Here is an 11,444-nt window from a genome sequence, read left to right as displayed (position 1 = left end):
CATCTTAGCCCTGGCCTTTTCAGCTGCATGAGCCATTACATCCCCTTTGCCCTGAAACAACTGGGAAGAGTCCCAAGCCAGGATTTCCAGTTGGCCGGCTCTCCTGGGAGCATTCAAGGGACAAAGAGACTTCTTTTCCTGGGGTTATAAAGGTAATTGGTCTGGTAACAGACTGTCCCAGGGGTAAGAGCCACCATGGAAACAGAGTCCAGCTAGCCTTTTCTAGGAAGCACGCTCACAACAGTCAACACACCTTTAAACAGTATCAGCACATGATACAGACTCGCTCACCGTTCGTGATGGCTCTTGTTTTTGTCTTCCCAGCACCTTCTTTCTCATAATAGAGTGTTTCTTTTGCACCATGGGGGCATGGAGACTGGGTTAATCATAGGACCATATCCCCATGGCCACTATGATTGAGCCAAGATGGCATGTGGCTCATGACAAGCCACTGAGAACTTTTCTTTGGGATTCTCCAAATTCAAACTGGAAGGAAAGAAACCTTTCTTTCAGGCTCACCAAGCTAGGAGGACAGATGTCGGGAACTGTCAGCTGTCATGAGCCCCAAAGCGTGGATAAGCCCACACGCAGGAGAAAAGGAAGCCGGCTCATGGTATGGGGTGCCTGCGGCTGCTGTCCCCGTGTCAATTCTTCCTTTCTCTTAACACTAGAACCTCCTGCCACAGAGTTTGGCCTAGGCACACGGCTACCCATCTAGAGACTAAATTGACAACCTTCCTCATAGGTAAGAGTGGCCGCATGACAAGATAGTAAAAACCTAGGGCCTGAATGACACTGTGGCCCACCTACCTGCCTGGGCCACCTGCCTACCTCTGCACTGTTGGGTGTGAGAGAAATTGACTTCCATCCTGTCTGAGCCACTGTATTTTGGCAATCTCTCTGTTACACCATCCCAGTCAATGCCCTGATGAGGTTTAAATTCCTGGATATACTTTAACCAGCAATGATAACAGCTGGAGTGCTGAGTGACAGGAACTGTCCTTAATGTTTACAAACAGTCGTGACTCATCTAATCTACACCAACTGTATGTGGTGTTACTGTTATTCCCACTGTACAGTTTAGGACACCAGGGCATAGGTGATTGAGTAACTAGCCCACTTCATTGCATCTCAAGCCTGTCCTTTCTGTGATCTGTTGTATAAGCCAATACAATCCCCTTTTTTGGCTAAATTGGTTCAAGCTGGATTTCTGTCACTTGCAACAAAGTGTTCTAACTGAATTTTTGTGTATTTTGCATATTCCTCTGTAGAGTGCCAACCACGCTATATAGAATTTTAAGACACCATTTAATGACTACAAGCAGGACAATACTCCCAAGTAACCTGTTCCCATTTAACTACTTGGGCCACAACTGTGGCTGCAAGACCAAAAGGGCACAACGCAAGGAGACAGTCTTCTCAGCGGAGACACGAGGCTTCCTGCTACGGCAGACACAGTGATTCAGCCAATACCCATTTACAATATCCCTCTGTCTTGCATTCGCAGCAAAGCAAAATACTCAACTTTCTTAGTTTCCTGTAAAGCAAGGGCTGGCCAGAAGACACAATTTGGGGCCATGAAAGGTGTTATAACATGGAGGAATTACAAAAAAGTGATTAAAAGTAGGGACTGTGGAGACAAAATGCCTGGATTCAGTATTATATTAGCTGTACAATTTGAGCAATTTACTTAACCTATGTACCTTGGGAATAATAATTGTACATTACAGTTACTGAGGATTACAGGAATTAGTCAAAAAAAAAAAAAAAAAACCCTCAGAATAGTACCTGGTAGATGTTCTATACACGTTAGCAATTGCTATTATTATCACCTGTATGTGCTAATCTGATACAATCATCAAAATACATTAAGTAAAAGCAGCAAGGTGTAGAACCATATAAATATTGTGCTCCCATTGAATAAAAAGCAACGTCAGTGTATACACACACACGCTCTGCTTGGGCATCGCAACGACTGTATTTCTGGTAGGATCGACCAAACCTTACACTGGGAAGCAGGATGTGGGACTGGGTCTCTGCACTGAGAAAATGTACTTCATTATAGACACCCTTCTCCTCCTTTATTAATAGGATTTTAAAATCCTGCACTTGAATTTCTTAAAGATTTTTTAAATCATGTTTGCGGTAAAAGGCTAAAACAATGCCACCACCACATACATGCTCAGACACTTTCTTGATTCTGGATATTGACACAGGACAGTCACGGAACACGGCTAGCTTGCTTTTGGAGGCTTCAAACAAGCTGGATGGAGACCTGCGAGGCATGCCCTAGAAGGTTTCTGCAGCGAGCCAGAGGTTAGCCTGGGGCATGGAAGGAGAAGGGAGCTAGGGGAGACGGCAGCATGAGACCAAAAACACTTGCAGCCACCAGACTCCTAGCACTGTTTGGGACACAAGCAGATGTGATCCAAGGACAAGTGTGTCTCATTTTTCTAGGACAGACTGATGAGCACAGTCCATGGAGCCTGATGGACATGGGCGTGACTCCTGGGTCAGCTCCCTCTTCATTGACTGATGGGTAGCACCTACCCTGTCTTGGAGTTTGCTTTCACATCTGAAAAAATCTGTAAATAGCATCCACCTTACCAAGTTGTAAGGAGTTCTGGTGGCGTAGTGGTTAAGGCATTTGGCCACTATACATAAGGTCAGTCGTTCGACAACCCCCTCTTCTGCAAAGCAGAAGAAAGATGAGGCAGTCTTCTTCTCTAGAGATGTGCAGCCTTGGAAATCCAATGGTGGTCCCGATGAGTAAGAATCAATTGGATGGCAATGAGTTTGGTTTGGTTTTCACTGAGCTGTGGTGAGAAATGACAAACCTTATGAATATGCACAGCCCACCCCCAGCACACAGCAATGTTGTTAAGGAAGACAAACCACATCTCTAGAGGATTTCTTCCATGGATGACTCTTTTAATGTACAAACACAAAAAAAGTGACAGACCAGAAAGCAATTTACATTAAGCTAGCAGAGATAATGACATACAGCTGTATTTGCAAACCCTACAGCAGGACATCAAGTCAAGAAGGCCCCCATTAGACTCTAATCTTGAAGGCTGAGGGGATCCACACTATTTGTTTACAGAAGAATCAGGTATTAAGCAAGGCCAACCTTCTCAGCCTCTCACATCTCCATCTTCCTTCTTAAGCAAAGGTCAGAGCAGAACCAGGAAGGGTTGTATGACTAGAGAAAGGGGGTAAGAACAGCACTGGCAACTCCATTTAATCCTTGGGCCCTATGTCCACAAGACAATTCTGAAAGTCCCACAAGTCCATCTGTGTCTGGGTCCAAGTACAGATGATTTGGTCTGAGCTGTGGGGTTACAGTGACTACAGGGTGGGTTGAATGGTTCTAGGCCAGACAGCAAGAATCTAAAATGCTGTCTTCAATGAAACAAGGCACACAGTCCTGCCCCAAAGAGCTTCCGACAAGGACAGACTGCCAAACTGGCCTGTCAACATGGGAAGCGGAAACTGGGACCCTGTAAAACAAAACATGGGGGGCTGAGGTCCCTCCTTTCAGTGAAGACCAACACTGAACAACACAGTGCTAGGAAGCCTCTTGCTAGCCACCTGGGGACCACCTGGGGACAGCAAAGGTCATGTGGGGAATAAGAGAAATAGTAACCAGCCCTCCCTTCAAGTTTTAGTGCCCAGCAGGAACATAGGTTCTGAAAAGTCATCAACACTCTTTCCCAGGATGATGAGCAACGGTGGCCAGTGGCCACTGTGTCACCTGTGGGGAAGTGGAGGGAGAGCTACGTGACTGTGAGCTCACAGGGACAGCCTGAGGCCTTGAGTAGGATACCGACTACCTGACCTCCAAGCTCACACCAAGCACTCCTGCTCGGCTGGCCTGCTTCAGGCGGGATCTATCCATCCACAGGACCGAGGGGGGTGGGGCTGGGAACAGACGATTCTGCATTCCGAAGATATGGGTATGAATAAAATTTGAGCACAGCATTTGGAGATAACGCCTCTGGATGTTTTGTTATTAAATTTTTAAGAGCTTAGAGACATGAAGGATTGAAAAATTCTGAAGAATTTAAAAAAAAAAAAAGAGGGTGGGTTGGAGGTGTCTTCGCAGATGCTGATTGGCTCACTTTGTCCCCAAGTTCATCTTTGAGCTCAAGCAAATTCAAGACATGAGGCAGAGACTAGACTTGTGTCAGGGGCAGAAACTTCTGGTAGTAGCTCTTGGTGACATCAATCATCAGCTCCTGGGTACACTCTGGAAGCTCCCCTGAGAAGAGTCCTGGGGGGAGAAAGACCTGGTCAACCAGTGGTGCCATGGAAGGCCTGCAGCCAATTGCTGTTTAAACCCCTAAAAGGCCATTGTCTTTAGTCACCAGTGTCTGAATGCTAGGTTATCCACCTTCAGTACCAATAGAACATTCTGACTGTAACTTCTTGATGGCGTATTGTGTGTGTGTGTGAAACCAGTAACACAGTTCCCAAAATGAAGAAACACACTGAGAGAGGCTAGTACACTATGACATGACCTGAAGAGTTTAGCGCCTCTGGCTACATCAGTGTCATTCCAGAGAAAGGCTCATCCACCCGCAGGCTTCAGGTGTGACGTCTACTGAGCGAGTCCAAGTCAGGGCCCATGAGGGAAAAGGCTGCCTGCTGTTCATACAACAAGGCTGAGTGCAATGCCCAATATGCTAGACAGAGATAAATCATCAAAGAGAGTGGAACAGACCTGTCCTAATGAAGGACAAAAGACATACTTCCGAATTTCTGTATGAGAGGCACTCTCATACACTACTGGTGGGAGCGGACATTCACCCAGCCTTTCTGGGGAGCAACTGAGAAACACAGTGAAACTGTGTGAGCTGGAATTCAATGGGCCTGCCTTGTTTTTCCAGATCTCAGACAAGTTTTCTGTCTTTGACAGAGCAAGGGAGCAGTCTTACCCTCTGCTACTGCTCTGATTAGTGGGAAACGTTTGCTTTTTCCTCTTCTGGCACATTTCCCTGTCACAGATTCCAGCTTTTGCAGGTTTTACTGTATCCAGCAAAAACGCAAACGTTCATATGCTGGGACCTGAAAACAACTTCTACAAGTTTATCCCACAGGGACTCTTGCACAACTCCATGACGACAGGTTCAGTAAAGAGTGTTCAATGCAGTGAAGACTCTAATGGTGACAAATACGTACAGTTTATAATGATCCATTATACTAGGACACTAATTAGATACAGCTGGTTTTCATTTCTCCCTGCCATTGAGTCAGATCTGACTCACAGAGATCCCTCCTTGGGTCTCCGAGGCAGTATCACTATGGAAGTAGATTGCCTAACCTTCCTTCTGAGGAGTGGCTGGTGGATTTGAACCGCCAGCCTTCTGGTTAGCAGTCAAATACCTTAGGCACTACACCACCAGAGCTCCACGTAACCACAACATAAATGATGAGGATGTTCACGTGTTGTGAAGAACATAACCAATGGCACTAAACAATCTGTGCAGAAATTGTTGAATGGGAGCCTCAACTGCTATGTAAACCTTCACCAAAACCACAATAAATGGGGGGGAGGGGCAGTGGAGAGAAAGAAATCCTATGGACCACAGTTCTACTCTGACACACAGGGGGTTACAATGAGTCAGAATCAACTGGATGGCAACTGGTTTTTAATGAATGCAGGAGAAGCCACTAGACTGCATGTGGTGCAAGGAATCTTTCATATGGCCTTTCTTGCCATGGTCTTATAACTTCTACAAAATAATTTTCTGGGACTACACAAACTGAGTGACTTACAGTCTCCTGAGGGCACTGGTAAGTTCATGGTACTACTGGGAGGACCATGCTTTGAAACTCGTAAGGAGTAGTCTTATATAAAAACCAACCCTAGAGAGGTTCAGGGGGACTTCACTATCATCAAGAAGAGTCTGGAGTGGAGATGCAATGATGGGTCTCTCCTCGTCCAGAGCTAAGAAGAATGAAGAAAACCAAAGATGTATGGAAACAGTTAGTCCAAGGGACTGGTATACCATATGATCCTCAGTCTATACGACTATGAGACCAGAAGAACTAGATGGTGCCCAGCTACCACTGTCAGTCATTCGGAGGGGGATCTATGTAAGAGATCCTAGATAGAGTGGAAGAACAATGTGAAACACAACTCAAAATCATTAAAAAAAAAAGGGGGGGGGACCAGGTTTGCTGGTCCAATAGAGCCTGGTGGAACCACCGAGACTATGGCCCCAAGCTGCCCTTTAGGTGTGGAATTGAACTCACTCCTGTGGCTGCCACCCCAACAAAAGACCGGCATATGAGCTGAACATTTACATTAGGTGGCCAACTCCTTGCAGAGTCAATCATGGGAGAATAGAAGGACTGTGTATGCAGAGAGAGACAGCACAGAGGGCAGGAGTGCATGGGCGGGAAGGACACAAGGAATATGTAACTATGGGGAGGAAGTGGGAGGGGAGCTATTGCATTGTGGAAAACTGCAGTCAATGTCATGAGACAAAGTGTTTGTGAACTGCTGTACAGAAGAGAAATTTGCTCTGTAAACTTTCACACAAATCACAATAAAATTTGAAAAAAAAAATAAAAAAAGAAGAGTCTGGAGTAAGGTGTGTCCCTTGAACCAAGGTCCCTGTGCTGAGAACTTCCTAAACCCAGAAGAGAGCTGTAACACTGAAGATGGCACAAGATGGCGAGAGACAGTGGTGGCAGGCTTGCTGGCTCACAGAGCAAGGCGACTGCAGTGGGCTTGCTGGCCCACAGAACGACCGCTGAGCACCTTCAGGCAGGAGGCTTCCTGGTGAAGCTAAAAGAGCTGTAACAGCTGCCCATGTAGGGCAGAGGCCTGAGTAGCCCCGTGCAGGTCTTCTATAGCAGAGCAAAGACGAATGCCCCTGGGAGGAGGCTTGCCTGCGCATCTAAAAGAGTCATAACACTTGCTCAGGGCAAGAAGACCTGAGTGCGCCCCAGGCAGGAGTTGTATGCCTTCCTCCCCACGAGGTGAACCTGGCAGCACGGCAGGAGATGGCTGCAGAGGCCGGAGAGGCCGAGCAGCACAGAAGCCTCGGGAACCATGTAGGCTCCCAGAGCAGCACGGTGGCAGCCGGAGGCGGCAGTGCCGTGAACCCAGCATCTGACCTGAGCCACTGTGCACCTACCCAGTGACGTAAGAATCTGTTATTGTTTACCGTTTGCCTTCTCTAAAGAATAATGGCTTTCACTTTGGCAAAAAACATGCAACCGTTAAAAGGAACGAGGTGAGTTTCTACACAGGGACAAGAAAAGATATCCAAGAGATACTGTTAATTTTAAGTAAATTAGAGAGTAGTACAGAGAATGTGATTTTGTTTACGTAGGCATCAAGAGTTTCCTGTGTCCATATTATATACACACATGCACATTCATCTACAAACATACAGCACACAGGGTGGAAAAAAAGACTAAAAAATATGAAATTCTCACAGGCACCCTTGGTAAATGAGCTGCCAGTGTTAGACTTATACACATACTTTGGGTCTGCACAATATTTAACAAGTTTTTAAAAATTAGTAGCCAGTATTTAAAAGTTTTGAGATTTTATAGAAAAATTCAGAGTTTTAGCTCCTTAAGAGGATCAGAAGATCTCAGAAGACCTCAAAATACTAGGCCCACTTCTGACAGCTATGACAGCCACCACTCCAATCCTTTATCTTATCACCTGGATCCTGAAGGCATCTGAGGTTTGGGCTCCTAAGCCAGCCCCTTTCTGGATGGTTTGCCTTTCCTTTTGTTCCAACCCAGTTTCATGCTGTGTTGCCTCCCAACCTGTGCCAGCCTCCCTGCAGCCCTGTCTCTGTGTTAAAGGTGGAGATTGCCACAGCAGTATCCAGAAGGGCAGCATTTGTTTGAAAACAACAAAACATCAACATGGGAGATACCCTGGCACATGGGAAGGGCTAAAAGCACTGGACACTAAATCACAGAGATCTGGCTGCTAACCAGAAGGCTAGCGGTTCAAACCCACCAGCTGCTACGTGGAAGGAATATGAGATGATCTACTTCCATGAAGATTTACAGCCTTGGAAACCCAATGGGGGTGGCTATGAAGCAGAATCAACTCGATGGCAGTGGGTTTAGTTTGGGTTTTCTGGTGCTACTCAAGACTTCCCCACTTCCCAACCGACCCCTCTAACAACCCAAGCTCTCTAAGCTTCCGTTTTCCCATTCATGCAGCTTGAATGCTCTGCCATAACCTCCAAGAAGTGTTTATGTGGACTGCAAAAGCAAGTAATGCTTCCTGCCCTCTGCCATCCGTGCTCAGTAGCACTGGTTCTAATGCTCTTGAGTAAGTTTTTAAATGAAAACTAAGATAATTCTCTGGCACTATCCCTCTCACCTCAGATCAGATGCTTGTCTGACAGTCATTTAAAACAACCAGCAGATGTTCTTGCTAAGAACAGCGGAACTCTTCTGCAGCTGGAACCCAGTATCAGCAGAATTAGGAGCCCTAGTGTGCAGTGGTTATGTGCTTGGCTGCTAACAGAAAGGCCAGTGGTTTGAACCCACCAACCACTCCGTGGGAGAAAAGACCTGGCAATCTGTTCCCATAAAGATTACAGCCTCAGAAACCCTACAGGGCAGGTCTCCGTTGTCACATAGGATCACTGTGAGTCACAACCACAACAAACAACAGGGCAGATGGGGAGAACTACCAGACAAAAGTCTCTTCTTTCTCTCTGAAAAGCAGAGATGCATGAAACAACATAATGGCCAATTTCCTCCCTAAAGAATCTGAGTAATGAGTTTGTACATCTTTGCAACTCAAATTCAATGATCTGAGTGATTGGATTTTTTTAATTGAAAAAAACAATTAAACCACCCAGCAGTTGATAGTATATCAAATCTAGCCAATCTCTCTTCCTATCAACCTCCATCTGTGAATTTCTGTACGCGACTCTCCCGTCCGTGCTTTGTGATTTCAACTGCATGAAACAGCATGTAGAAGCAAAGAGACTGTTATGGAAAATGGGCAGAACAGGAGCAGTGGATGTACTAGGCTGGGTGAGGACAGCGTGAGAGTTTTCTTCCTTCTGCTTTTTAGTGTTTCCCAACTTTTCTAGGATGAGCATGCATGACTAAAGCCTATTTCCTGACATGTTTTTAATTTGGAGCTCTGAGAGGATGGGGGTGGGGTTTCACCTGTGAGCATTCTGTCAGCCAAGTCGAGAGGTGATGCGTTTGCTTATGTCAGGTGTCACAGGGAACTGTTAGTTTCAGGCACATTTTACATTTACTTTTCGATTTGGGGATTCCTTGACCAATGAGAAGGCGCTCTGGTGGTGTAGTACCTCAGGCATTTGACTGCTAACCAGAAGGCTGGTGGTTCAAACCCACGAGCTGCTCCGCAGAAGGAAGATGGGGCGATCTACTTGCGTAGAGATTCATCTCCTCAGAAACCCAATGGGGGTCGCTATGATTGGAATTGACTCAATGGCATTGAGTTTGGTTTTTTTGGGTTTTGACCAGTGATAGAGCAAGTCTTAGCTACAACTCTCTAGAGAGACTTTTTCTTTTCCCACCCAGAGCCCAGGCCAAGAAAGACAAGCTTCTTTGTACCTTCCTGTGCTGGTGGGCAGATTTGTTCTACGTTGACCTTTTATTGAGGCCTTCAAGTCTACTGCCGGTATTTGAAGATGTGAGCTCAACTACCTACCAGGCAGTTGCCAGGATCCAAGGCTTCATCCCCACACCCACGCATGTATAAAGCCCTAAACCTTCCCAGCAAGAAGCTGTCATCTCCTAGGCATGTTCACAGCTTGGGTTAAGTTTCTTCTCTTTTTTTCCTTTTTCAACCCTTAATAATTTTATTTTCTTGTGACTCCAATTATGCGTTTTAAGACGAGTTTGTTATGTTTTAGGTATCATTTCTTGGAATATTTTAGCAAGAGAATGTTTTAAGTTAGACAGACCAACATACTGTTAGAGACAGAATCACATATTACTTTTGTGATGGAAGGTAAACCTGAGTTTTGAAGAGGCTAAAAATTAAAATACTTGACACCCAACGTTACCTGGGCAGCCTGAGAAGACGGTGAATGGTGGGACCACAGTTTCTGGGGGTAATACTGTGTTGTCAAGAATTTTGCAACAGTCTTTCAACACACACCGGCGCCCCTGCAATGAAAATACTGTTAACAGGAACGTAATCACCATCACGGAACTGCACATGTTTAAATGGATGAATGAATGTTATGTGTATATTGTCAACAACAAGAAAACAAGTAACAATTGTCAAATGTTAATAGAAAACAGATCAGGAAAAAGTTGTCCTTTCTTCTGATAGCAGAGCCTCTACTTTCCGTGGGGACCCACCCCATGCCCAGCTCAATCCTTGTGCTTCACCCCTCCCCCTGCACTGCAACACGCACACCTGGCCACAGTAATTGGCTTAGGGAACCAACGTAAGAGCCAGTCTCATGAAGCGCAATCTCAGTGCTACTACAAGGGCAGCTGGAGAAAGCAGCCCCTCCCACCGGGCTTCCAGAGGACCCACTGGGACAGCCATCTTGTTTCCATGAAGAAAGAACCTGCTGAGAGTGACTTTCCCAGAGGAAAGCAGAAAAGGGATGGAGACCTCACAGCCTCATTTGAACGCCTAGAGCCTTTTGTTCATGAAATCAGGATCTACTTCTGTACTCATGGTTTACACAAGCCAATACGTTCCCTTTCGCACCTAATGGTTTATGGTTGCTTGCTTACTCTTTTGTCAGTTCTAACTTGACAAGTCTTGACAAATTCATTTGGAAAAGAAAGGTATTCGTTTAATGGTTCTTCCACAGGTGAGCATGGATTTGAAGGTTTGGGCTAAACCTTATGCTTGACTTTATCCACTGTCATTACTTTTCAGTGGAATGAGGTCTGGGAGACTCATTTGTTTTGTGGGGTGAAGGAAAGGAGAAGCTTCTGTGTACAGTTCAAAGCTCTGTCCCAGACGACTTGCTGAGAAATGGAAGTTTCAGTCTTTGTTGGCTGACTTTACATCACCAAAGCCTCTAAGTTCCTCATGTTCTGCTTAGACAATCTGATGAAATATACCTGGTTGACAAGGTAGAAATCTCAAAAAGTGCCAGGACAATGTTAATCTGTCCAGACCTCAGATTTTACCAAAAAGCATGAATGACCCTTTGTTTGGTTGTGTTCAAATTTTCCCCATTATTAAATACCCAAATAACAAGTATTTCCAGGAAAGGAAGACTGCCAAACATATTTCTTAAAAGCTTATACCTCAAAGGTTTGAATTTCATAAATGACTACACTGTCTCCAGTTGTGTGGCACTACTTGACAACATCCTTGGCTCAGAAGAAAGTTAAAGTTATAGCTCCTCATTCCTCTTTGGTAATCCTTCCACAGATTAAGCAACATTGGCAATTAAAAAATATGGCAGTTAGCCATTGTGGTGGTTATGTTTGTGTGT

At 45.4% G+C, this 11,444-nt stretch overlaps 1 protein-coding gene across 1 annotated transcript in view; it reads right to left on the bottom strand.

Annotated features, from left to right (window-relative positions):
- Positions 1 to 4,175: 4,175 nt before the first annotated feature.
- DCTN5 (dynactin subunit 5) overlaps positions 4,176 to 11,444 on the bottom strand; it is a 58,351-nt gene continuing 51,082 nt past the window's right edge. The window contains 2 exon segments of the mRNA XM_007958698.2: positions 4,176 to 4,273; positions 10,041 to 10,143. Of these exon segments, the coding sequence (XP_007956889.2) occupies positions 4,176 to 4,273; positions 10,041 to 10,143 (201 nt within the window).

The sequence above is a fragment of the Orycteropus afer genome, unplaced genomic scaffold (genome assembly GCF_000298275.1).
Source record: "Orycteropus afer afer isolate SDZICR_OR568_19922 unplaced genomic scaffold, OryAfe1.0 scaffold01085, whole genome shotgun sequence".
NCBI lineage: Eukaryota > Metazoa > Chordata > Mammalia > Tubulidentata > Orycteropodidae > Orycteropus > Orycteropus afer.
Note: the sequence above shows the minus strand (reverse complement) of the source record. Positions and strands in the feature narration are given on the sequence as shown.